A 27,014-nucleotide genomic window follows, 5' to 3' on the forward strand; every position below is an offset into this window, starting at 1 on the left:
GTTGTTCTATTTTCGTATTTAGACAAAGGTCTGAAGACACATCGAAGTGAAATAACTATTAAGAATAAAAATTGAAGTATGCCAATCCTCGCCTCTTTCAATTAGCTTGATCTTTTATGAATGTTACGTACATAATAACATGTATATAATGCATGTTTAAAGTGGTCAACGTGCGTATTAAATAGTACTTAAATAGTCTTTATTTTGAGTTGATGTACATGATCAGATAGAATACAGAGAAGTAGCCCACTGATCTCAGGGTCTGTATTAAATGAACAAATCACTAGAATTGTATTTATGTTTTGAACTTCAGAGTTATGTTAATATGTATTTCACAATTCTTCATCAGCTGTCTTGCATCTGCAGAGTTGGACATTTCTTGTATTTCTGTAGTTTTAAATGAAGGTAATTACACACCTATACAGGGCATATGTAGTTACAGTTTTATAGTACACAGAATTTCAGATAAGACGCACTCATTGTTTAATGTCACCACTCTGCACTTGCTTGGAAAAACAATAGGTGATAGTGGAGTTTTAAGCTTTTCTGCTTTTTATTGAAGGACTATCGATCAGACATCCCACAATCGCTCCCCCCGCCCGCTGGAACCAGTGCTCGGGAATTGTTGGGACCCGGTTTGTGTTGCTGCTGGAGAGGTGGAGGATCACGGTGACAGGGGATCGCGGCGAACCCCCGCCTTGTGCAACACATCTTCTATTCTGCGGTAAAGATGGCGGCGTCAGAGGGGGCGCGTAGCGGCCAGACCACGGCAAAACGATCCTGAAAAGCTCAAGATTTGAACGAATCTCAATTGCTGGATACCGTTCATACCTGCTCGGATACCATCTGGATCACCGGAAAAGAGATAATCGCTGTCACACGCCGGGGTTGCGAATTTATTCTTAAAGACAGGGTGGGTGGGTTTCCACTGATAGCTGCTAACGGTAGCTAACAGGCTAGCCAAGCGCGCTAATACGGGCTAGTCAACGTTAGCTCGGAGAAGAAGAGCGGGGAGGGGATTGAGGAAGACTATTCGGGCCAGGCCGCTCCAGCTTGGGGGAATGTGAACCAGAGGTGCGCAGGGGGTTTGCTCGCTTCGTCCCAAACGTCCTTACGCCAAACTACAAGGATGGGACAGCAGGTAGGCCGCGTCGGTGAGGGCACATCGACCGGACTCCAGCCACCACAGCCCCACGCGTCCCAACCGCAACAAGGGAAGGTGAACCGGGGGAGCGGCGCCGGGAGGAGACCCCGAGAACCCGGCAGTAGCACCGGGACACCGCCAGGCAGGGCTGCTGCAGTCAACGTGCCCGACCCAGGGATCAATATATTCACACAGCATTCAGGTAAAGACAAAACCCAAGTTCATAAAAGAGGTGTGGGTGACGATGAAGGTGCCCCGTTTTTTATTTTGATATGTGTTGCTGCTGATTTGCTAGCTGAGTCCTTGCTAGTTTGACAACGACGCGTTAGCGGAAATAGCCATGCCAAACAGCCTTAGCTTTCCATGTCTCATCCATTTTACACAGTGTGCGTGTTAATTTGTCCATTGTCTGTGTATAGACAGACAGAACGCCGTTTATTCAGAAGACGGATAACTGAATAACTGAAAAATGTTGGAGCATAATGTATGTGCTGCATGTGATCCCCAAAGGAGAGACAGTGTTTTTGAAAAGAGGAAGAGTCGTGTGTGCTCAGTCTGAGGGTCATGACTTGAGGTTAGACTAGTTATGCCTTCCTCCAAGGCCTTTCTGTGTGAAACTTGTTTTGGTAAACAGTGATTATTGCCTCCGGAGGTTCAGGAGCAATTCCACCCCATTAACTCCCTATAGCAGCCACCACAGGCTCACATTACAATACCTAGTGGGTTTCACATGCTCACTTACATCCTCTGTCTGATAATGTATACTGTTCCAACACACTCAGCAAGCTGCACAGTTTGATCCAGTGGGATATCTGTGTGAATTATTTAAGTCACCATCTGTCATTATGTGATTAAACTCATGCAAACATCAAATTTTTAAGCTACTCTCATGTGATTTATATTTTAATACCCTAACATATATACTCTCACGTGATTAGCAAAGTCATTAGGTAACTGTGTATTACAGGAACAATGGATAACAGTTATATAAAAAAGACGGCTACAAAACAGAGGTGTGGCAGTGTCTCCAATCACCCATGTTTCTGCCTCTGCAATGGATAGACATTAATATTGTTATCTGCTCTGTGAGTCATGGAGAAATAGCCCAACAGTAACCAGTGGCCAGCCTCCTTCTTCCCAACTTTCTCCCCTTAGGCAGTGTCTCTCAGTGGCTGATATGGGCTTGTAATGGTGATGACAGGATGCCTAATAGTTGGCTTGCATAATATTACCATCATAATTATTATGCATTTTATTCATATGGGGCCTCTTAACATAACAAAGTGTTTACAAAGCAGTCAAGAAAGCATCCGCACATGATTTACCCTTACATCTCTCTCTCTGTGTTTGTGACATCCTGTGCTCGAACTGCTTGTATACTCTGGATGTATACTTGGTGGGATGTTTGATGTCTGTCTACCTGCAGTTCTCACTCGGATGTGTCCTCCAGTGGAAGGTCATTTAACATGTGCGTCATAGAGGTAAAACTTCTGGCATAACCCTCCAAGTTTCCACTGATGTCCCAGACCCAAGTTCCTCACGCCATTGCAGTGAGCAAGGACACACGGAGGGTGCGAGCGTGTGGAATGGAACACATTTTCAATTCCTGACTGGCACATCTCAAAAGTAACCCTCCCCAGCTTGAAGTGCACACACAGACAGACAGACCTACTAAGTGCAGCATTGCTCAGTGTCTGCACTGTTTTGTTCTCTCCAATGTCAGGGCAGGAGTGGCCTTTTTATAGCAGCCAGGATGCAGTCACACAGCCACTCACCCGAGAGACTGCTGCTCTTCAAAGCACACAATAATAGAACAAAGACTCTTAAGTGAGGAAGCTTCGGACTTTGCACTCAGTCTTCCACCAGCTATCAAAGTTCCTTTTCTCTTGAAGTCTTATTTGTGTGATAATGATGCAGCATGCCGTTGTGGGTGAAATTTGGACTTTTTTAAGGAGGCTATTTTGATTATCAGGAAGTCAGTGTTCATCATCATCAGTTATGTTTTAGTTACATGCCCAAATTGATGCTAATTTAGTTTAATCAGAATGTTATTTTTGTATAATGTATGGTGTAATACATTAAATATATATTCATGTGTTCAGCAGTAGTGATGATTGAATTGATCGGGTGGGTAGATTTCATTTCAGTTGATTTGACAATGACTTCATGTGACCAGGTCTTGTCAAGAGGAAGTTAAGATAAGATTCCCATACAGCAAAGCTGAAGCACCACAGCAGTAAGAGGAAGTACAAGAACAGATCCATAGTATAGCTGTGAATCAACCAGCGGGACGAGGTGTTGGTTTCAGATTGAGCAGATTGAATTCAATGTGTGCTTTAGTGTCTATTAGTGTTTGTCTTTAAATAGGCAGAATAGCTTCAGAGTCTTTTCTACTGAAAGCTATCACAGATCAACATGTTGAAGTGGTTTCATTAATCCAGCTTCATAATAACAGTCTAGCATACTTCTGAGGCTAAATGATGCCATCTTGGGATGTAACTGAAAGGTGCCAGTCTATGAAAAATGTGTTTTTGTCTGTTGAATTCATGCCTGTGTGCCGCTGCCTGCCTTTCCAATCAGTGAGTATCATATGTGCTCATGCTTCCTCTAGAGTTTCTATCAGTATGCCTGAAACCACTGAGTCACTTTAGGGGGACAAACAAGAGTCTAAAGGCCATTGGTGTAAATTGGCTGTTAATATTCCTTGCCTAGTGGCCTCAACCTTCCCTTTCCCTTCATATCTCTCTCCTCAGTAGTAGTGCATTTTTTAGCTTTGGGCTCACTTCCTCTTTTCACACTTTAGACAAGGTGAGTCAACTTCTGTCCCCCTGCTCAGGTGTGCAGCCATTCTCCTCCAGCTCATCACTAATTCAGCATTTCTGTCTCCCGGCAAGACAGTGTTTACCCCACCAGACAGACAGACAGGCCAGCTAGAAAACACTGAGCTAAACAAGGACGGACAGGGAGTAGACTACCTCCGTGCTCATTCAAAGGGATCTGGCCAGACAGCCACCTCTGTGAGTATTGGTTGAAGTGCAGTATTGGTGAATCAGTGGCTGCAAAATATTGATGGTTCCACCCCTTTAGCCTTGTCAGTAGTTCAAAGATCTCTGTCTCTGCAGTGGGTTCATCTGATACACACACTGCAGAGGGGAGAGTCCTTTCAACTGACACAAGGGTGAGATTCTGCTGAAGAATTGGCCTTGTTAATGAGGTCATTGCAAGGTTGCACTACAGTTGATTTCTTTTTGATATTTTTCACTTTCACGTCTTAACAGTTTGCCTTTCTGAAAAGAAACGTATATTTTGCTTGTAGAAAATTGGTTGGCCTGATTTTGTGCATTTGCTGTGTAAAGAGCTGGTAGCATACTTCTGAAGGTTCTTTTGATAGAATCAACAAAGTGATATGCTAATCTATTTTTACTCTAAACAGATCATAGAAATTGGGGCAGATGAATGGATTGGAATATCTTTTGGCAGCAGTAGTGATAGTGAATGTTGAGCCAGCTGTACTGAAGTGCAGCACTATTAAAGCTACCCAGAGGAGAAGAGAGCTGCCTGGATACAGGATCCAAGGACCTAAGCTGATTTGCATCACGGGTGAAATTAGATTAGAGTTAAATCCACTTTTCCTTTGACTCTCTGTGCTAAACAACCCGGATAAGTCACACAGCAGCCACGGCAATATTTTTGTGGTGAAAAAAAAAATCAAGTTTCAGGCGCTTCAGTGGCTATGGGTGAGATTTTAATAGGCTTTAAAAGATAATATCCTGGGGTAAAGATAATTTGTTGATTAAAATCTAGTTAGTCAGCCTTAATGACGGCCATTAACCACTAGGAGGAGCCATGGCCACACCTCCTCCTGGTGAAAAGGGTTGGAAATTAGGGCAAAACTGATCAGTCTAGCCGATTGTCTCACAGTGTGGACATGTTTGTAGAAGCATAGACTGTTTTCTGTGCAGCTCATTTTAACACAATCAAATGTGGTTCATGTCTGAAGACTGCATGTACTATTGCGCACTCTATAATGGTTGTGTGATACATAATTTATGTCACTCTGTGCCTTCGTCCTCATCCCAAACCCGCCCTGTACTACAACTGACTGCCAAGCCTCTCTGTCCCCCAGCCTGAGCCCTGCTACTAGTCCCTGCAGTTGGCCAGCTCTGCCTGTCTGAAACCCTTGTCTCCATTGAAACCTGGCTTTTGCGAAGGGCCTCAATCCCAGATCTATCTGAGGAGGGCTGTGCCATTTAAAATGAGTAAAATGCCCACTAATTCGTAATGCTTCACAACAGAATGAACCATAGTCTCTAATAATATAATAAGACTATGTTATCGCACTGAAAACACAGAGATTCAGAGAGTTATCTAATTTGCTTGTAATCATATTTTAAGAAATTTAACCAGAGAGTTTTATAAAGTTTAAAAGCTGAGGTTTTGGGGGGGGGGGGGGGGGGGTTCTCCAAGTTTTTGTGTCCTTGTGATTGCATGCTTTTGTACCCAAACTCCCAGTTGCAGGCTTGAGTCTTTGCATCTGCTACTAGTCAACCTTCTGTAGTTCCCAAACCACAGTCCTAGTCTTTATTCCTTGGCCTCGGCGCTCTGCAGTTTATATCATTAAAGAGTGCGGATTAATCAGAACAGTGAGCGGTTGGCTGTGCAGATGGTGAAACCAGCCCTTGCATCTGTCAGCTTAAAAACACCAAATGTTTTAAACTTTGTGGAGGGGGTCTTGCCAAATTGTTGTAGTAGCTCCTGGTTAAATCGCAATTTTCACTTATAAGCTGCAATGGCGCAGCAGTGAAAAATTTAGATATGTGGTAGGAAAGGGGGGCAGTTCCTTTGCCAAGCCTGTTAAGCATTGATTCTCTTCCAGAATCAGTCCTCCGTTGCTGGCATTATCACTGCTGCTTATCTTTTGGGTTGCAGGCTGAGACTTGGCTGCAAACGCACACTTGCACAAAACCCACACATGCATGCTCATGCATATACACACTCGCACTCTGTCCCTCTCTCTCTTTCTGTCTGTCCTTGTCAGTGAGGTTGTAATGTGGCGCAGCTCTTTCTGAGGATTATCCAGCGCTACTCCTTCAGTGTAATCGCCCACCAGCTGACCAGTCAGAAAACCTTAATCTGGGCACCCTGTGGCACTGCTGTCCTCCCGTCTGATGCATGTGATTATTCTGAGAGAGACCGCTAAAGCTGTCTGTTTTACAGGACTTTTAGTCTGTAATTCCTTTCAAATGGTTAATTCCTTTCAAATAATTAATAACTCTGCTACTTCACTCTCATGTTATGCGCTATCACTACATTCGGTAAATAATGCAGTTAATCTCGCTTGAATATGTATGTGTAAGATGAGTAGAGAAACCAAGTGAGGTATGGCACACATACACTGAATGCGGATACTCCACTGGGCTGGTTTGGCAGCCAGAGGCGTCTCAGCTGTCTGTCTCTGAGTAAGAGCACAGTTGAAGTAAGGTCTTTAGGACTCCGGTCAGTTTCATTAAACTGAGTCGTAAAGCAGCTTATAAGTACACCCTAGCACATCTTAACCATACCACCGACAGATTAGCTGTTCAGACATCAAGATTAGTTCCCGGATTCTTCTGTAAACCGTAAGTGCAGAGAAGAAAGGCAAGCAGGGGGCATCAAGGAGTGTGTTGTATAAACACACCTCAGCCAGACATTTTACATCATCCACCTACATCGCATGATGTGTTGGACAAGAGCGGGCAGATCTGCTGTGAGGTCAGTGCTCTTACGTCTACTGTAGTCATATCAGCCTAACATTTCCATTCAGTGTACAGAAAAAAACATGCTTTCTTTTTGACTTGGGGATTGAGCAAGGCTAAAGTAGAAATACTTGTTAACAATCCAAAGGCACGTTCTTGCTTTTTTTTAGTTTTTACAAGGACTAAATGATATTTTTAAGCACAGACACACCGTATTCTGCACCAAACGTGTGTGTGTGTGTGTGTGTGTGTGTGTGTGTGTGTGTGTGTGCGCACGCGTGTGTCACACCACTCCAGTGTGGATGAGGAGTTTGGTTCAAGTCATCATATGCCACTCATCCTCTCTGTTTTCACATAAAGTAGCACTTAGCTTTGTTACAGCACCCCTAAAAGGAAGCACTTAGAGCCCATTATTAACCCATAACAAGCCCTGAGAGGGGCAGGGCAGGGCGAGCTGTGTGTTAGGGCTCCATTCTTCTCCATTCCAGGATGACCCGCTGGCCCTCGGGCCCTGACTGGTGCTTGTCCACTCCCCAATTGGTGTATTTCCATTTAGTCTGCAGACATGTTGGCCGTACAGAAAGAGCTGAATACAGAACATTCACAGGTGTTGCAGACAGTGGCCTGTGTGTGAGAGTGTAATTACTTATTCAGAGAGGTTTGTGACACCAGGATGTGTTAAAGGCAGGAGGTCTGATTGAGGGAGATATGGGAATCTGACTGAGATTGAGTGGACATGCGTAAACTGTGGGTACAAGACATGTGCGTACAGGCTATAAAGTATACACCGTCCGAAAGCAGAAGTGTTTTTCACACATTACATTTCTAGTCCTCATAAACAAGGAAATATCTTCTTTAGCCAGAGTACATATACACACACACACACACACACACTTGTGATGTAGTATTAATGAGGCTATTGTCCTTTGTCCAGTCCTCATGAGCAACAACTGACTATCCTCTCCAGCCATGGATTCTCTGCCGCTTCTCAAGCTTGTAGATGGATTGTTCATAATTCTTTTATGACTCCATGACTTCCAGTACTGATTAATCGTTATTGAGAAATCACTAAACATTTACTCATAAAATTAAAAATGCCTCTCACAAATAAGGAAGTGATAATTCTGCCAAAATACTACATTTTCAACATACACTATATTTATCATGGCTTGGTGGTAATACTGAAAAGTTTGATTATAGAAATACTTTATTAAAAGCTTTAAAGAGGTGGTATTATACTTTCTGGCTTTTTCCCTGTCCTTTATTGAGTTATATTATTGCGTGTAACAGGTCTGCAAAGTGAAAAAGCCCAAAGTCCAGCCCAAAGGGAGTTCCCATCTCTCACAGAAAACTCTGCTCTGAACTGCTTGAAAACAGCTTGTTTGTAGTCCAGCCGCTTCCCTTTCATCCCTGTGACGTCACCGCCCTTCTCTGCTTCTGATTGGCTAGTAGTCCTTAACTAAGAACTGCGCATGTGCAACTCCTAACAATGATTATTTAGAGACGAGATGTATCACCCCATAGCTAAAATGAAGCGTTCAACACACAGGGTGAAAAGAGGAGCTACAGCAATGTGCAGTATGACAAAAAATATGGTGTTTTTTGAAAGTTTTCAAGTTTCGTGTTTTGTCAACTAACAGTCCGAAACCCAGAGATACTCAGTTTACAAAGATATGAAACAGAGAAACACAGAACATTTGAGACATTTGAGAACCTGGAGCGGTCACCTTCTCAATCATCTTTTTATATCTAAATAGTTGCTTATTAAATTTATTTTCGATTAACGTGTGTGTATGTGAGAGAGAGAGAGAGAGAGAGGGTTAGAGGGTGTCTGATGCTGTACATGTTGTGATGCCAACAGACATTGAGTGATTTGGGGCTATGTTAAGAAACCTGACTTGACTTGAGTCCTCGCCTTTCCCCAACTTTGAAATTTCTTGCCGTGGCTCAAATCTCCACTCTAATGTAATCTTTAGTAAATATTTTTAGGCAAATAAATTCTATCACCAGATTACAACATTCAATAGATCTCCAGCCAGTGGATATATATGACTCTCCCCTATTCTTCACCATTTCTGTCTCTGAGTCTAAAACAGGGTCTGAGCTGGCTTGTCCTATAAGCTTATGTAATGTGTTGTGTATATGTGTCTCATCCGCAGCATTGTCTCAAGTTTTTGTAAGGGCTTCCTGCAGGCAGACAGCCATCTATCGCCGCACCACCATCACTATAAACCCATCAGAGTTATTTCTGGATGTCATGATGCTATGTTTTGTTCTACAGCAGCTAAAAATACACCCTTACCTCGCTGGTCCTGGAGCTTCAGATAAAATCTGTATTGTTTTTGATTAGAGTGTGTAAGTGGATTTATTGTGTTGTATACTTTGGCAGAAGGTGGCAGGTTGGTGAAGTGAAAGTTTTATAAACACATGGAGGCACAAACTCTCATTCAAACAGCTGCAGGGGAAGCAGCAGTGCTGCAGGACAGTCAAGGAGATAGTCTCACCATTGATGTGTGTCTACATGTTATATGTGCCTTAGGGCAAGGGTCACCTCTGTCCCAGCTGTCTTAGGGGGCGCAGGCTTGGCATGCCCCTCAGATTTGCAGATACCCTCTCTTCTCCGCTCAACACAAAGCCGTAGTTTCTTGAGAACGCACATGTGCCACACTTCACAGCACACGCACACTGAGGCACCCGGACGGGCACACGACATACCCCACGCAGACCAACTGCTTCCTCAGTCAAACATTTCAGCACATGAGGTTTGAGCTCGGCCAAGTGGAACGGCATCTTGCTTTTTGTCAGGCAAACGAAGGATTTAGAAGCAATTTAAGAAATACAATCGTATGATCAAGTTAATGAAACTGGAACATGCTATGAAAACAATTTGATGTAATTAGGGTGTTCGATTTGAGCCTTGAAATACTTGACTAAATGTAGTTGAGTTTCTTTTTGTTTCTTACTGTTTGTCTGGGATGACTGGAATTGATGTAATTCCTCAAATCGAGACCTTTGACAAATATGTATGGCATAATATCACCATTTCATTAAAAACATTCCTGAGAAGAGCGATGTGATATGTAGCTGTGTAAGAGGACCAGCTCTGACAGTTGGCTCAGCCAGGCTACAGCAGTTGCAGTCATGCACATTTACGCACGAGCACGCATGCATTTACACACACGCACACTTGCACACATTTACACACACACACACACACACACACACACACACACACACACAGAAGAAAAGTGTGGGTCAGTAGCCAGTCCCCCCCACCACCACCCCACCAAGGGGAACAAGACCAGCCGTCTGCTCCAGGCCTCACACATTCCCACACCACACATATACTCACACATGCGCACACGTCACATTCGGCTCAACTTTCCTCCATACCATGCTTGCCCTACCCCCCAACCTCTGTATATACATGTCCCCTTTCTTTACCACACGCATTTCTTCCTCTCTGCCACGTTTTGCCATCACTTACAGTGCATTAAACAGCAAAGAACATCAGTCATGGATGTCTGTGCTCTCCAGATGGACCTTGGAAATCTTGACTACCCTAGCCCACATCAAAGCTGGTAGGGAGTTCCCAGCAGGAGGCTGCTAGTTACTACTGCAACCTCAGAAGTTTAGGCGGTTTGATTCAAGGACAGCGTGGGTAAATACTTTGTCTGGGGGGTCTCAATCTCTGTCCCATTGCTTTGCGTACAGCATTTGTTCTCCCACAGCGAAGGAGATGGTTAAAATAAGTAACTCGTGCTGCTTAGCCTTTTTTTAAGTTCTGCTTTTCAGTCTCCATTGTCTGACATAGACACAGTCAAGCTTTAAAACAACAGTTCAGAGTCAGCACAGCGGATTGAGAAAACCGTAAAGTTTCTTTGGATACCAGGACTGGTGGCTGACCACACCAGGGCAGAAGATGTACTGGGAGCTGTGGCTGAGCCAGGTCACTGCCAGTGCCGCGCTTCAATGCATGCTGGTCCAGAACAAAGGTGGGCAAGCCTTCTGTGTAGATGTGGACAGACTGGACAATACAGAGATAAATTGTTAGGCAGAGAGGAGAAAGATATTGAGTGTATATACTCTCTGTTCAAATCTCTCTGCTCTCATCTGCATGCATCATGGCATGTGCCTGCCACATGGTGTAGATTAGACTAACAATTTAAAATGTTTAATTTGTTGATGAGTTTCTGCCAACCTCGCAAGATTAGAACAGTGACACTCAATACTTTGACCAATCTAAACTGGTCTATTGAGAAATTGGCTAGTGTCTGCGACGCTTAGTAAAAACCTCACTGACTTACTCCTTATGGTCTGATGATCAAAAGTTGTCAAGCATCTAACATTTCTCAAGTTTGTGTTCATTCTCAAATTAAATACTAAATCTGAAAGAAATGTTAGCTTCAGAGCGGTGTGTGATCTGTATCTGCATCATCAAATGATATTAAACATCTTGATATTGTATTAAATTAAATTTGTTTCTGTTTTTTACAGAAAGTTTACAGTTGTTATACATATAAAGAAATGAAAAAGAAGACAATAATGCGTAACCTTTAACAACTGTATCTACACTACATGTTTTTCATGTTCATTCATTCTTTTAAAAAGGCAAATTTACAACAACCACAGAATCAGTCCATGCTGTTTCGAGGTGAAAAGACAATATAACAAATGATGTGCTTTACTTAAATAAGGCTTGTGACTTAAAACACAATTTATAATCCTTACAAGAGAGCGTAATTTGTTTGGTCTGACAGTGAACAGAATATAGTACAACTGCTAGAAGCTGTTATGAATCAAGTAGTTTCTTCATTGAAGTTTTTCTTGAACGTGTAGGTGGTAGCTTGAAGTGATGGCAGATGTTGGAAACCAGAAGTTAACCATTAGCTGTCCTCACGTGTCTCGTGTTGTCTTTTCCTGTTAAAATTCCAAATCAAACCCATATGATTTTCTTTTTCTTAGCCATTAACCATTCACATGAACTATTTAGTTACATTTTAACTAAAATAAAACACATAGGATTCAAGACAACAATTTAAAGAAATAACAACTTGTCTGTGCTAATGTAGGTCCCTGCCAAACCACTTTTTAATTTTGGACTGTACATATCCAAGTCAAATAATACAGCTAGAAGACTACTGTTTATGGTCTTGCCATCATTTTGCAGGGTTTTATTGGTTTCCCTCCCTGTTGTATCTCAATGTTTTCTCACATGGACAAATTATAAACTGAGAATAATGCAATCCTATATAATTGTACCATAAACTACAATCCCCAAAATGACCATGGAGGTAAACGAACGTTGCAAGGCTGTTTTGGTTTACATTAAATTGTGTGTACAATTTAAGCAAGTTAATATGTATTTAATTTATTTTACTAATAGTGTTGTAAGATTGCAGCTAGTGTTTCCTACAGGCAGAGTAGATACTTTAGGTGTCGTGCATCTGCTAAAGACAATGTTTATGTTTAACATTATAAACAAATATTTTAAGGAACACTCATGCTAACACTAATGTTTGAGTTGCTGCTTCCACCTCATTTTGAGGCAAGGAAAACCATGTTATGTAATAGCTTTTTAGCTTTAAGGTTGCTTAACATGAAAGTACTTGTTCTCCATTCTTTGTCCCTCTATTTCTCCACCCTCCTCTCCCACTCGCTCAGCAGCTGTCCAGACACGCAGTGACTTTGCCAGCAGCTGTCGAGTGTAGTGAGTGTTAGCTACGCATGTACTACTTGATCATTGTGCGGATGAGTGGGTTACGTATGGTAATTACTGCATCTTGTGTAGAGGGAGAATCTGTCCTATCCCAGTTTTGTAGCTCCTCCTTCTTGCTCTCTGTGTGTATACACAAAAACTCTCACACATCAAATCTTACCTCGCTCAGAGGAGACACAGCGGGCCTCTGTACGCTGCAAGTGATAACCGTGCTCTCCAGAGAGTGGATTGGTCAACGTAATGCTTTTGAGGTGTCTGCAGGCAAGCAGCAGCTTTGAGGAAGAGTGGACGGCTCTGAGCGGCCGTCATCTCCACACAGGGTTCAGGCAGGGGAAACCATCTGGACAGACAGGTAGAGGATTAGGAATACGGGCAATTCATTCTGTACCAATTATTTTTGGGACATCAGTCTTACACTTGGCTACCCTGCTACCCAAGTACTTTTGCCTCTAGACAGTATTGGAGTAGGACAGCTTTTTATGATTACAAGACACAAAACAGCTTATTGTTAAGGGTTTAAATTGGTTTTACTGTAGACTGCACCTTCTTGATTGTGGATATGATTTTTTCCCCCGTGCCAATTTTGTTTTGTTTGTTTTCTAGTCTCATAGTTCATCTTCTCTCTCCCTAACCCTTGCTCTTCATCTCCCTCCAGAAGCTCTCCACCGGCCGTTCGGCCTGGACACGGCAGCGCTGACGGAGGCGGTGCGCTGGAGCTCCAAGGAGAACCTGCTGGGGGCGGCCGAGAGCGACCCTAACCTCTTTGTTGCACTTTATGACTTTGTCGCCAGCGGAGACAACACGCTCAGCATCACTAAAGGTAAACAATGGCGTGGTACTGTCACTTTTTTCTCTGATTCACTGTCAATCATTGCAGTAACTGATTATGCATATGTTGTTTGCCTATTAACAGCTTCACAACTTCAAATTCTGATTTCACAGTGTGCTGAAAAAAGACTTGAAAGACCTGTCCTCCTGTATACTCTTTCCATGCATCATCACTGAAGGTTGTTACTTAGCTACGTGATGTTACTCCTCTAGAGTCAACAGTGTGGCATGAAAAGGTGTGGTTGAGAACATTAAATCGATTGTTCTCAGTCACGCCTTCCACACTGCTGACATTTGTTGGAAAGATAGACTGTATAAAACATGGACACCGTGTCCGTGACGTCAGCCATAGGTTTCTGAAGAGGTGTGGGTGGCTTCCGGTGGCACCGGCTGTCGCGATCTTGGCAGCGTCTGACTCTGGCTTCAAACTCACTGGGAAAAGAGATAGAGCTGAGTTAGTCTGAATGAAGCCTGGTTATTGAACCACCTAGCAGCCAGCCCTGTCGCTCCCATCAGCCACCTCCTTAATTATGCATAACTTTAAGCTTTAATATTATTTAAACTGGTAAGTTACATAAAAATTCACCCCTGCACAGGGTAAATTACAAAGAGGGGAAATTAGCTATAGAGACCAAAAACCTCAAGGAGCAATTAGATGTACTGCAGTGTTTATCACTTGTGCATTGGGTCATTTTTCAGCCCTGAAGGTTGCCGCTTGGTTGAAACAGAATAGAGGTATTTCCTTACATGTAGTAAAATGTCCCTGCTAAAATCGTCAAGGCAGTGCCATTGATTGGAAAGTCAGCAACTCCTATAAAGAATGTTTTCTAAAAGTGTAGCTATGCCACAGGAATGAGGTGTGTCAAAAGAGCGTACCCACCTGTCTGTAATTTCACCCTGTTTCAACATCAGCAGGTATCTGACCCAAAGCGTATAGCTTTCTTTGTCACCCCACATCCCTCTTTCACACTATACTCCTAATCATTTTACACCACCTGTGAGCCAAGTGTTTTTATACTTTATTATCCACCAGTCCAGAGGTTGAAAATTAATATTAGAGCTTGTAAAGAGAGGATGTTATCTGAAGCCTGTGCTGACAGGATGATTAAAATAGCACAGGTGCTTCCACTGTGGTTCACTCATTGTCTTATTTCTTGCTCCTCTCTTCATTAGACACACTCTTTCTTCAATGACAACCTCCGCGCTCTCAACCAGCAGCAGCTAACCAGTCAACCAGCTTTCCCCTGAGTAATGAGCTTAAAATATCCTCATAATGTTATCCAGAGACAGCCAGGCTTGTGTCCCCAACTGATCCACAGCATTAAACGTGGCAGAGTGTGTTCATTATCCATAGTTTTAGGACTTCTACTGCAGCTGCCTGGGATGGAAATGATGTTTAGACCCTGACTCATGGAGTGAATCTGAGATTCCTGCCCACATGCAAGAACATGTGCGCTCCCAGGATCCTCTGCACTTTTCCTATCTGTCCCGGTCTTTGGAAACACCCCAGCATGCCTCTAATGCTGCGTTAATATGGAATACGTTTGACTGTAATAATAACAGGTGGATGGTGGACAGCAGGCGGAGGCTGATCACAGGGTGGCATGGGACATGCCCATGTCTGGGCCTCTCCTCGGTGCCAGGCCAAACCAGGCTAGGCCAGACCAGAGTCCCGCTTCAGGCACACATTGCTCCCAGTGTGAGGCAGGGAGGCAGTCAATGTTTCCACTTTCACAAAACTTGCATGCACAGAAGACAGACACAGAGGAGACTGATAGATTGGTGGTAGTTGGATGCGGATAACCATCTCTCTTTAATGTAGTTCAGTGGATTGCTAGCATAGTGTTTCTTATTAAGAGCTAGACCTGGCAGCTCTGGTTAGTGGTTATATGTTAATTGGGCATAACTGTCTTACTGACTCGACTTAGTATAGCTCCTTAGGTTGAATGTCATTTTGCAGTTGACTCTGGCCCTGCGTGAAATACCGTAGTCATAAATGAGGTGCACATTCCTGGTGGATAACGTGGTAATTTGAGCGGTATATTTCTGTTGCTTACCTTACCACAAAAGATCAAATAATTGCTGCTGTGATAACTTACCAGAATTGCAAAATCCTGTCCGTGAGTATTATAAACCGCTGTGCAGTGTTTTGGCATCTGATAAGCCTTTAAGTGCATAAATCTGTTTATCTACCTGGATCAAATTTCACTGTCTCACAGGTATCTGAGGCAATACGCCCCACACCAATGCAGCCCCTTGCGTTATTTTACCAGAAAATGGCTTGTTTTTTTCTGCTAAAGGGTGACATACCATGTAGTCATCAGAGCTGCTGAAAGAATTCAAGGATTTAAGGGATGCTTTGTGTGTAAAGCTTTGCATCTGAGTGGAGGGGGGGATAAAGACTGCTGTCGAGAGGTAGAAAAGGAAGTGTAGCAAATGTGTGGTGGAAGTGCAGAGGTAGGTAGACTGTGACTTCCTCCTCCCTCCTGGGGCTTAGTACTGAGCGTCTGCTTTCTGCCAGACCATGGCTCACCAATCACTACCCTCTTCCTTATCTTTCGTCTTCCCTTTTTCTGTATCCTATCCTTCATCAACAAGCGGCTTCATTCAGTGTTCTTTGTTGTACCGATGGATCCTTCCCTCCTCCAATCTCCAGCATATAAGCCACTGTGTTCCCTCATGTCTCCTGCACTTACGTCAGAGACAGACAGACCAAGTTGCTACATGCTTGGTTTTGCCTAGCCCTGTATGACGGCTAGGCAGTTCACCCAACCCTATCATTGTTTCATATCTTTTGATGTAGTTTCAACGAGTCGTATCATGACTCCATTCATCCTGTATGTGACCTGTTATTAAGGCCAAATGACCAACTCTGTGACCTGAAATTTCATTCTATGTTGTGAAAGAAAGTGACATCCTACAGTCAGTGTAAGATATTTAATCATGAAACAATAGCACCTTTTCTTAAAATTAATTTAAATTTCAAGTATTTTGTCAAAATGGCTTGCAAGTTTAGTAAAGTACTGATTAGCTGTAGTTTCTTTTTAAAGGGTGCGTATGAGTGAGATTAAAAACCAGGAACATGTGACTCGTTTACCATGTTAATCTTTCTAACCACCAGTTCATGTTGCTGCTGATTATATCACCATTAGATCAAATCTTACAAGCTGCCCCTCCCATGTCCAGGTGAGAAGCTGCGAGTACTTGGCTACAACCAGAATGGAGAGTGGAGTGAAGTGCGCTCCAAGAACGGCCAAGGCTGGGTTCCCTCCAACTACATCACGCCGGTAAACAGTCTGGAGAAGCATAGCTGGTACCATGGGCCCGTGTCACGCAGCGCCGCAGAGTACCTGCTCTCATCCCTCATCAATGGGAGTTTTCTGGTCCGGGAAAGCGAGAGCAGCCCCGGACAACTGTCAATATCTCTCCGCTATGAGGGGAGAGTCTACCATTACCGGATCAACACAGCCTCTGATGCAAAGGTAGAGTGTATTACAAGTGTTTGTTTTTTTGTTTTGTTTTTAGAGACATTCCAGAAAAATGGAAGAATGCTTCATATTTAATTGTCTGGTTTATTAACTCTGTCCTTCTCTTCATCCTTTCCTCTTTTTCTTTGTCTTCACCCAACTCCATGCCTCACCCTCCCTTCTTCTCCCCACCAGGTGTATGTGACGTCTGAGAGCCGTTTTGCCACCCTGGCCGAGCTGGTCCACCACCACTCAACCGTAGCCGATGGCCTGGTCACCACCCTGCACTACCCAGCGCCCAAATGTAACAAGCCCACAGTGTACGGCGTGTCACCCATCCATGACAAGTGGGAGATGGAGCGCACAGACATCACCATGAAGCACAAGCTGGGAGGAGGCCAGTATGGGGAGGTGTACGTGGGAGTTTGGAAAAAGTACAACCTCACTGTGGCTGTCAAAACACTCAAGGTAAGAAGGCCCTCTTGCTATTATTTTATTTCACTGACAGCTGAATTGTAAATCCAGTTTGCGATGGTTATTACCTCAGCACCTTTGTATGTGTGCTTCATGGGGCAAAACAGTGGTTTTAGATCACCACCTGAAGGTAGACTTTGGTATTACACAAGATTGTCACTTTAGGTATTGTGTGTTAAATGTTCCGTTCTACTATGTCTATCCAACCCATTGATAAAATCCCTCTGTCTTTTCTTTTTTTTCCTACAATGACAGGAGGACACCATGGAAGTTGAAGAATTTCTGAAAGAGGCAGCAGTTATGAAGGAAGTTAAACACCCAAACCTCGTTCAGCTTCTAGGTCTGTATTTTTACCACTCATTGTATTTTGTTGGTGAACCTTTTGTTTTCGTTTGATGTACTAAAAAGTTATTGTGCCTCTTCAAAACCAAACCAATTTTCACATGTTATTTATTTCAATACATTTGAACCTCCTGAAATGACTATTGAGCCGGCGTTGGCAGACACACTCTCTCTTAGTGGTTAGTGGCGTCTTTATTCTAACTGTGGCCTCTCCCACAGGTGTGTGTACACTGGAGCCTCCGTTCTACATCGTGACAGAGTACATGCCACACGGAAACTTGCTGGACTACCTGAGAGATTGTGACAAGGAGGAGGTGAATGCTGTGGTGCTGCTGTACATGGCCACACAGATCTCCTCTGCCATGGAATACCTGGAAAAGAAGAACTTCATACACAGGTAAGGGGATTTTTGAGGTGTTTATGTGTGTGTGTGTGCATGCCTTGCATATTTGTCCACCTCATATATCAAAGTAGTTAAATTTCTCACCTTTCCCACCTTGATTCCCCCTCTTGTACTTGCTTCTTTATGCCTCTCTCAGAGACCTTGCAGCGAGGAACTGCCTCGTTGGGGAGAATCATGTCGTGAAGGTTGCAGACTTCGGCCTGAGCAGGTTGATGACTGGTGACACCTACACTGCCCATGCTGGGGCCAAGTTCCCCATTAAATGGACTGCACCAGAGAGCCTTGCATACAACACTTTCTCTATCAAGTCTGATGTCTGGGGTGAGCAATAAATGTGCATACATTCATACTACACACATAAACATGTTCTCCCTTGTAGCTTATTTCCAATGTGCTAATGTCTAATTCTTAAATGTCTTCCTCACAGCATTCGGGGTGCTGTTGTGGGAAATTGCAACCTATGGTATGTCTCCATACCCGGGCATCGATCTGTCTCAGGTGTATGACCTCCTGGAGAAAGGTTACCGCATGGAACAGCCTGAGGGATGCCCACCCAAAGTCTATGAACTCATGAGAGCATGTGAGTAGTAACTATTTTACCTACCTCTTACTTATTCAGCAAGTGGTTGCACTCCAGTGGAAGACATGATTAGAGGTTGACGGCATATGATCGAAGAACTTGCGTTAAGAGTTTGTAGGTGTCATGTCACAATTCATGTAAGTCATTTGAAAAAAAAAAAAGACTAAATATAGTCTGGAATTGAAGGATATTTTGATTCTCTCACTACCAGGCTGGCAGTGGAGCCCAATGGACAGGCCTTCGTTTGCAGAGATCCACCAAGCCTTCGAAACTATGTTCCACGACTCCAGCATCTCTGAAGGTACAAGCTTCTAAAATATCTGCACTGAACAAGCTGAACAGGCAAACTCGATCCCTTTCATAAGGCTCACTTTTATTAAGCTCAGCTGTGCTGCCCATCTGATTCAGTCAGACAAAACTTTACTAATCCCTGTTAAGAAATCGTGTCATTGGAGCAGCAAAGTGTATAAAATATGGGTAGTAAGAGTAGAAGATATCGATGTGTAAAATTTGAAAACAAAAAGAGAGAAAAGTTTATACCTGACCAATTACTGCAAGGATTTGGCAAATTATTTAATGAAAAACATTGTCATGTAAATGAAGGTTGGTTTATTTAGTCAACAAATATATGTATGTTGGTTTATACTTGGATTGTGACTGGCTTCTGATCAAGTCATTTCTTTTTTGTACATTGCAGAGGTAGCAGAGGAGCTCTGTAAGACGGCCTCCTCTGGTCACTGTGGACCGCTGCACTCTTTCAGTCACGACATGCCTCTGTTGCCTTCCAAATCTCGCACACTTCACAAGCACACAGAAAACAAGGAAAACATTGAGGGTGGACTCGACGGACGGTCCGACCACAGCACGCACAGTCACTCAGGTACAACCAGACATGCCTACCTTTCTACCAACCAGTCAGATGCACCACATTATGATACTGCAGGTATACCAGAGGGCACCAATTCACAGAGTCTGCAGCGACGCCAAGCCCGCCGTCTGAGAAGAAGGGCCGTTATTTTCCTCAACAACTAACCACTGGTGCCAGCATCTGTCTGGCATCCGGTCGAACATCCAGGCAGTTCTGCAAGCACAGCCTGACATGGTCCCTATACATTGGCTTAGAATTACATCTGTGTCAGCACTTTTTTTTAATTTTAGTATACAGTATTGGATTTCTAAGGTTCAAAGTTCTTTATTCAGCCAGGAAACTCCACTGCTAATATCCCTGACATCCAACACCAATTAAAAAATATTTAAATATTAGTAAAAACACTGTCCACTGCCATCTTTACCAACAGCATATAGAGATAATGGAGAGAAAATACTATTGTGTTAAACTGCCACTACATTCAATTCTCCATTATCTCAAAGAATATACGATCGTAGTAACTGAGTCAACATCTGTCATGTTGATTGAATACTTATCCTGTCTTTACTAGTTTTATTGAGATCTTCCTATCCCACTAGTTCTATGCACAGTATATAAATAAACATTTTAGCATTTACGTGAAAGGATTTCAGTTTCCTCAAGCATTATAAACGTGTGAGAGAGATATATATATATATGAAAATATTTATCTGTGATGGAAAGAGCTTCTTTATATTCTCTTTGATCCTTTTTGAAGCCTTAATATTATTGCCATATCCTAACACATCATGTATTCATTTTTGCTAACTCTAATATTAAATCTCCATAATATTGTATGTTTGTCTTGTCTTGTTTAAGTTATTGCTTATATATTTGTTTTATATTGAAAATAAAATGTTGTTTCGTGTGTGTTTATCTGATGTTTAAAGAAGACAGTCTGTCCCTGTTTTTGTCTTGGTCTGCCTTCTTCCACTGTGTCCATTTTGTTTAGCATTTGTGTTTTGGTCCGTGAACATACAGTGCACAGCAGCTTTCATCAAGTCATAAATCGAATAAAAGAAGTTATTTGAACATGAAGCATATTTCACAATGTCATAAAGCCCAAGGCAAGACAAAAACATCAAGGGCACATTTGATAATAATGAACCACAAAGGTTAATACAAGTAAGAATCTTTTTACTTTATGTTCATGGCTGGTGTGTTTTTTATATGTATTGTTTGTATGCATTTATATTTGCATGCAAATGATAAAGAGAAAACGTTGCCATGGAAAGAATACTGTGCATGAGAGAGAACTATCAGTGCCTTTATTTACTTCACATAACCTTTGTAGAACTCTGGAAAATGTATTTTCCTCTTTGAGCAAAGTTACACAACAACTGTCCTAGAAACAAGGGTGGGGTAGTTTCTTTTGGGCATGTTTTATCAAGTCCTAGAAGTGTATCCATCATTCCATCTTTTACAGGAGCAACTTGTAAATCATTGAATTAGTGTGTACATGTGGATGACTGGTCTCATTGGCCTCAAAACACTCCTTTCCTTTTTCTGAAATGCTTTTTCCTTACTCATGAGTCCCCGAGGAGGAAAGAACAGCTTTCAGAGAGAGAGAGAAGGAACACACAGTTGTCTGATTGCATCAGTGACATTAATGTATATGCAAGCATTTTGAGAGCGGTATTCTTCATTACCTGTTTCTTGCAAGCTATTATGCAACCTTTAAACAAATAATAGATTTCTTCCTGCTGAGTTCAGCCCAGCTTTGTTGTATTGTTTTAATCCAGTCCTCTCTTCTCCTTCTAGGCTGGGCTGCTTCTTTGTTTGGAGGGGATAGCCGATCAGGCAGCTCCCCGGCTCTGCCCAGAAAACAGCAACCACGTGATAAATCTCCTGGCAGCCTTTTAGAGGATGTACAGGATATGGGCACATTTACACGAGACCGCAAGACTGGCTTCTTTAGCTCCTTCATAAAGAAGAAATCTTCCTCCTCTTCCTCCTCGCCATCCTCTCAACTCCAACAGAACCTCCCGACGCCACCGAAGAGGAGCAGTTCTTTCCGGGAGATGGAAACACAGCCTCACAAGAAATACGAGCCTACTGCAGATTTCAGCGCTCCCCCTCCCCTACCCCAGTCGGACAGTCTCGGTGGCTTCTCTGCCTCTCCCTCTCACTCCCACTCCCAAGGTGAACCTGTCCAGAGTCAGTCACGCTGCTGTGGGGCAGCTTTTGGACAGAAACACTCTGTTGGGGGCCTTAGTTCACAGGTGACGAGTGGCAGCAGTTGGGGTGGATTGGCTGGTTTTTTCACCCCTAGACTCATCAAAAAGACCCTGGGGCTGCGGACTGGAAAGACAGCCTCTTCAGAGGAGGGTGGAAATATAGCTGGAGGGCCTAAACCCTTCCCTAGGTCCAATTCTACCTCCTCAATGTCTGCTGGGCTTCCAGACCTGGAGCGCATGGCTCTGACATTACCCAGGAACCGCAGTGCAAAACCCCCTCTAGAGAGGACTGCCTCCACAACTTCCCAGCCAGAGAACGGGGCCGCACGGCCCTCAGAAACTCTGCTGAGGAGGATGGACGAGGGGACCGCACAGATCAGGGAAAGGCCCAAAGCCAAGCTACTTCCCCGGGGCACTGCAGTAGGGGTGAGGGCGCCCGGGGTTGGGGGGGAGGTGGGGGAATCGGACAGTCTGTCTCGGGTCAGGGAGAGTAGAGAGGAGAGTGGGGGAGGACTGGATAGGCAGCAGAGTTGGTCATCTCCCTCTAAGACTTCTAGTTCAAGTGCTTCCTCAGCTGCAGCAGGTGTACCAACTCACAACCACAAAGTTCCAGTCCTGATCTCCCCCACGCTGAAGCATAGCCCAGCTGACGTGCACCTGGTAGGGCTAGACTCTCAGGGGAACCGCTTCAAACTACTATCTGAGCACCAAGCAGACCGTGACAGGCCGCGACTTGTGAAACCCAAGTGTGCTCCTCCTCCCCCTCCCACTCTGCGCAGCCTGCAACACTCCTACAGCAGCGACGGGGAGGAGCAGGTAGGAGGGGCACCTGTGGAAGTAAACGGAGACACTTTAAAAGGGCACAGGTCAGGGAGAATGTCAGGAGGAGGAGCGACGACGGGCAGACCGTCAGTGCCACCACCGCAAGTGCCTCCTGCATCATCCTCCTTCTTTTCCTCGTCTTGCTCTGCCACCACCAACACGACTCCCACCAAAATGGCCAACGGAGCCGCCACCACCGCTGCCCCCTCCTCACACACAGCAACATCTTCCGGTTCCAAAGTGGCACTTCGGCGAACCAGGCAGCAAGCGGAGAGGGTCCCCCTGGAGCGGGTTAGTCGTGAGGCCCTGCTGGAGTGTGTCGAGTGCCTGAGCAGCGCCCTGCACGCCAGCTCGGACAGCCCCACCAGCAGCCAGGTGCTGGACGCTGGCCACCAGCTGCTAGACTACTGCTCAGGTTATGTGGACTGCATCCCTCAGATGAGGAACAAATTTGCCTTCCGAGAGGCAGTGGGGAAGCTGGAACTCAGCCTGCAGGAACTGAGGGCCTCATCCTCAGGAGGTGGAGGGCTGAGCAGTGCGGGGCCCAATACTGTACTGGACAACCTGCACAGCTGTATTAAAGAGATTAGTGACGTTGTACAGAGGTAGCCACTGTGACTCCAATTGTCACCTCTTAACTACCCGGACAGATCGCTTTTATTCCCTTTTTGATGTTTCTGGTTCTATTGACAGCTTTTTGGGGGACGAAATGAGAAGAATCTCTTAAGTACCTCAGAGAAATCACTACAAAATGCTTTTCATTGTTTACAAACAACTGTTTCATAAAATGCCAGTGTGGACACTAATTTTGCTCTGACCTGTACATATTGAGAAATGTTTATACCAAACTAAATGTGGTTTGAGTCCCACCATGAATCGTTAAGCCCCACGTCGCCATATGGCTGCGATAAAGGCCTCTTTGCTAAATGAATGTCGAGTGTATCAGCTGTGTGTAGCCAGCCCAGAGAGTAGGTAAGTAAGTAAGTAAGTCTAAGCTCACTCTGCGTATCTGTCAGTCTGTCTACTCAGTGAGAATGGTGGTGGTTGTGTCCAGCCTTACTGAGAATACTAGACAACTGTTTTCACTGACTAAGCTCGAACAAATGCGTGAATCATCAGTTGGATGTACTGTGTTTCACAGTAGAGTATTTTGCTCAGTGTCTGGGGAACTGAGTGACCATAAGCCATTTTTTTAAAGCCATTGTATTCTAAAGGATTGAAAACAACATCAGGATTCAGTATGATTAAAGGTTTTGGGGTCTCAATTTGACACTTTCATTTTGTGTGGAGAGTTTTGTTCTTATTTTTATTTCATATCATAGCTTGCAACTGACAGTGTTTTTAAGTAGAGATGGGCTAAAATTATAAATCTCCCCAAAACTGTTTTTGCTGGTATCAGATTAAAGCCTTGTTTTTGTGAATAATCTTATAGAGAATAATCAACTGTTTTGACGCTGACATTCCCACATGTCCACACAAGACGAGACCGTTGAGAAAGACTAAAGGGATCACTTATCATTGAAAGTTGTGTGCATTTGACAAGTGTGTAAATAAGCTCAAATGAAACGTTAAGTTTGCATTTCAGTAATACCAAATACAGGCTTATCAAATCTAAAAAAAGACAAGATTTATATGAATTTATTTTGTTTATTCCCCACCATAGTAAAACTTAATGAATGAATGTGGGGTGTCTTATCATATGCACAGCATTGTCTCTGCTTCAGTGATGTGACTGATATTCACACCTCTACACAGTGCCACATAAATGGGGAATATCCCCAGTCCCCTAAAGCATTTCATTATTTATGTCCAGTTATCCCTGCACACTACATTTCTTCCTTGTCTGATGGAGCATAAGAGAGTGGAGGTGAGGAGAGGGGAAGAGCACAGGGTAGCGCACGAGCAGGTGAATTGGGACAGTGTTTCTATAAGTGTCCTTCCTGTTGGACAGTGCTGGATTCCCTGTAGCCTTGTCGTGGCCTCAGTGCCTAAAATTCTTCAATGTATGAACACTGCGAAATGCAGAGACCTACTTCACAGTAATCACACCGTACTGATCTCTCAACACAACAAACTGCAGTATGTCTTCAGCACATGAGCGATTTGTACATTATTTGGTTCAAAGAAAAATGCTTTTTAGAATGTCTATGTATGAACTTGAATTTTAAATTATTCCTGTTTTTTTTTTTTTTTATTAAAAGCACAGACCTATTTTGAGAGAAAAGTTATGTAAATATTTGATTTATTTCATATCCAGGAAACAAAAGATTTATGTGTGGTTACAGCATAAAGAGCAATGACTGCGACTCATCCACCCAGATCTGAATATCTGCTTTATGAATGTATTATTCTTCTGTTCTGAAACCGGTCGAATGTTCATCTGCATGACTCTTTAATTTCTTAAGGTGCCATTTTCTTTTAATTTATTACTTTTTATTGTCCCATATTTTTAATTTTGGTCACAATAAAAATTTAAGTCCAGAAACAGCTGCTGTTTTTGTAGCACAAACACAACTGTGTACAGCGTGCACACACAACCCACAGATTTTTATTTTTTATTTTCTTTGGGTCACATCTTAACGTACACTGGATAAGGCCTCAGACACAATGGTTCATTGACACATGTTGCATACGTATACTACGTCTAATCTCTAAACACTGCAGGTCCGTAACACTTTCAAAATGCCTGTTAATGACACTTGTTTTGTGGTGCATTTCATATCATCATTTCATGTTAATGTGTGTCAGTATAATTGTCCCATATCTTGCCAAAACCGAATCCTTGGGGGAAACTGATGATTTATTTCTATTAACTGTGAGTTTCATATAACATGGAAAATGCCATCTTTTTGTTTTAGTTTTTCATGATTCTTGGTGCCTTTTTGTGAACAAATAATTTATGTACAGTACACTATCACTTCAAGAACTCACAGGTATGGTTATGTTAAAAGTTCATCGTTGATGTGTTTTATTTCCATGAGATTGTGATAAGGAAATCGCTACATCATGCATTTCTGTCATTTGGAGGCTAATGGTCAGATGCAAACTTGAAACCGAAAGGTGCACTTTGTCTATTAAGATTATGCACATAGATACTCAGTTACTACGACCGTTAATTAGTGGCTATTAACACTGTTAGTGCAGCCACATCTGGTTACGTTTCCTCTCTAACAAAGGACACATGAGTTGGGGCTGAATGATTTTGATCTAATTGCAATCATTTTAACTGATATTGTAATTGCGATATGATTTGCGATACTAAGTGTAATGATGATTTTTACATCATTATTGTCATTTTCATTGAAAAACATTCAATGTGTGATTTTTGCGGGGATCTGTACCAAACAAAGATGTTTTCTTAAGCCTGTAGAATATGATGTCTAGGCTAGGACATATCTGCAGCATGACAGTATTTCATTAAAAATGTTTTTTGATACACATATCACCTTTAACAAATATTGCGCATCCTGCGATTTGAAAATAGCAGTAGGCCATAATGCAATTTAGATGAAATGAATTGTTCAGCCCTAAAATGAGTCTGCTGCACTAAACCCAAGCTGCTCCGTTGTGTCATAATCACACCAGATCAAAAGTTTTGTCTACAAAATGTCTCTTTGTTATTTCCAAGTACCAGCTCCTCAGTCTGTAAGTTTCTGTTGATTTTTAGTGCGTCTCTGTCGAGCAGGCTTCCCTGATACCAGGTATCAGAGAGTTTAAGAAAAAATGTAACCTCCCAGAATCAAATGCATTTCTAGTCTGGACTGGGGTTTTTTTAAAGAAATAAAACATAAAGTAAATCATAGCAGTGTCAATGAATTGATTTGGTACCAATGTTTTTTCGTCAAATATGATATCTGGACTGATGCTGTTTAATATTTGACCATAAATTTCTGCTCATTCTCATTATCTGTCATCTGCATTGTCTTTCTTTATGTTGCCTACATTTATATACTGTTATTTTATTACTCCCGTCTGCCTGTTTCGGAGAGCAGCTCTGGAGAACATCATGTGTACACATCATTATACCAAAGGCCACTTCTTCAATTGTATGAGTGCAATGTAAACCAACACACACAATAATGAAATATGTGAATCTACACAGGGATGAAAAATGGCAGAGATGTTAACATTAACTTTTTTATTGTACAAAATATATATTTTGTGTTTTTGTTTTGTTTTTTTTATTTAAAGCTCACGTTATATTACTGTGAAGTTTTGCTTATCAGTGTTAAGCCTATTGTAAATAATAAAGATATCGATGAATACTTTTGTTTTTGGTTGTTCATCTGCTTCCAAAAACGAATCAATTTTAAACAATTAATAAAATGAGAGTGGGTGGCTCAAGAGCAAAGGCACGTTAGCCTCTTTGGTAAGCACACTGCTAACATGTCTTGTGTAAGAAATGTAAGAAAAATA

At 42.8% G+C, this 27,014-nt stretch overlaps 1 protein-coding gene across 2 annotated transcripts; it reads left to right on the plus strand.

Annotated features, from left to right (window-relative positions):
• Nucleotides 1-574: 574 nt before the first annotated feature.
• Nucleotides 575-26,863, plus strand: abl2 (c-abl oncogene 2, non-receptor tyrosine kinase). Of its 2 annotated transcripts, none has more exons than XM_038715914.1 (11): nt 575-1,346; nt 13,254-13,418; nt 16,613-16,908; nt 17,089-17,361; nt 17,623-17,707; nt 17,929-18,106; nt 18,249-18,433; nt 18,540-18,692; nt 18,904-18,993; nt 19,390-19,572; nt 21,361-26,863. In XM_038715914.1, the coding sequence occupies exons 1-11, from the start codon at nt 1,130-1,132 to the stop codon at nt 23,205-23,207; spliced, it is 3,672 nt and encodes a 1,223-aa protein (XP_038571842.1). In that variant the 5' UTR covers nt 575-1,129; the 3' UTR covers nt 23,208-26,863. The 2 variants fall into 2 exon arrangements, with proteins under 2 accessions (XP_038571842.1, XP_038571843.1); XM_038715915.1 differs by lacking the exon at nt 575-1,346 and adding an exon at nt 12,746-12,950.
• Nucleotides 26,864-27,014: the final 151 nt, after the last annotated feature.

This window comes from Micropterus salmoides, unplaced genomic scaffold (assembly GCF_014851395.1).
Source record: "Micropterus salmoides isolate LMB-PRFRI ecotype aquatic unplaced genomic scaffold, ASM1485139v1 Ms_hic_scaffold_13, whole genome shotgun sequence".
Lineage (NCBI taxonomy): Eukaryota > Metazoa > Chordata > Actinopteri > Centrarchiformes > Centrarchidae > Micropterus > Micropterus salmoides.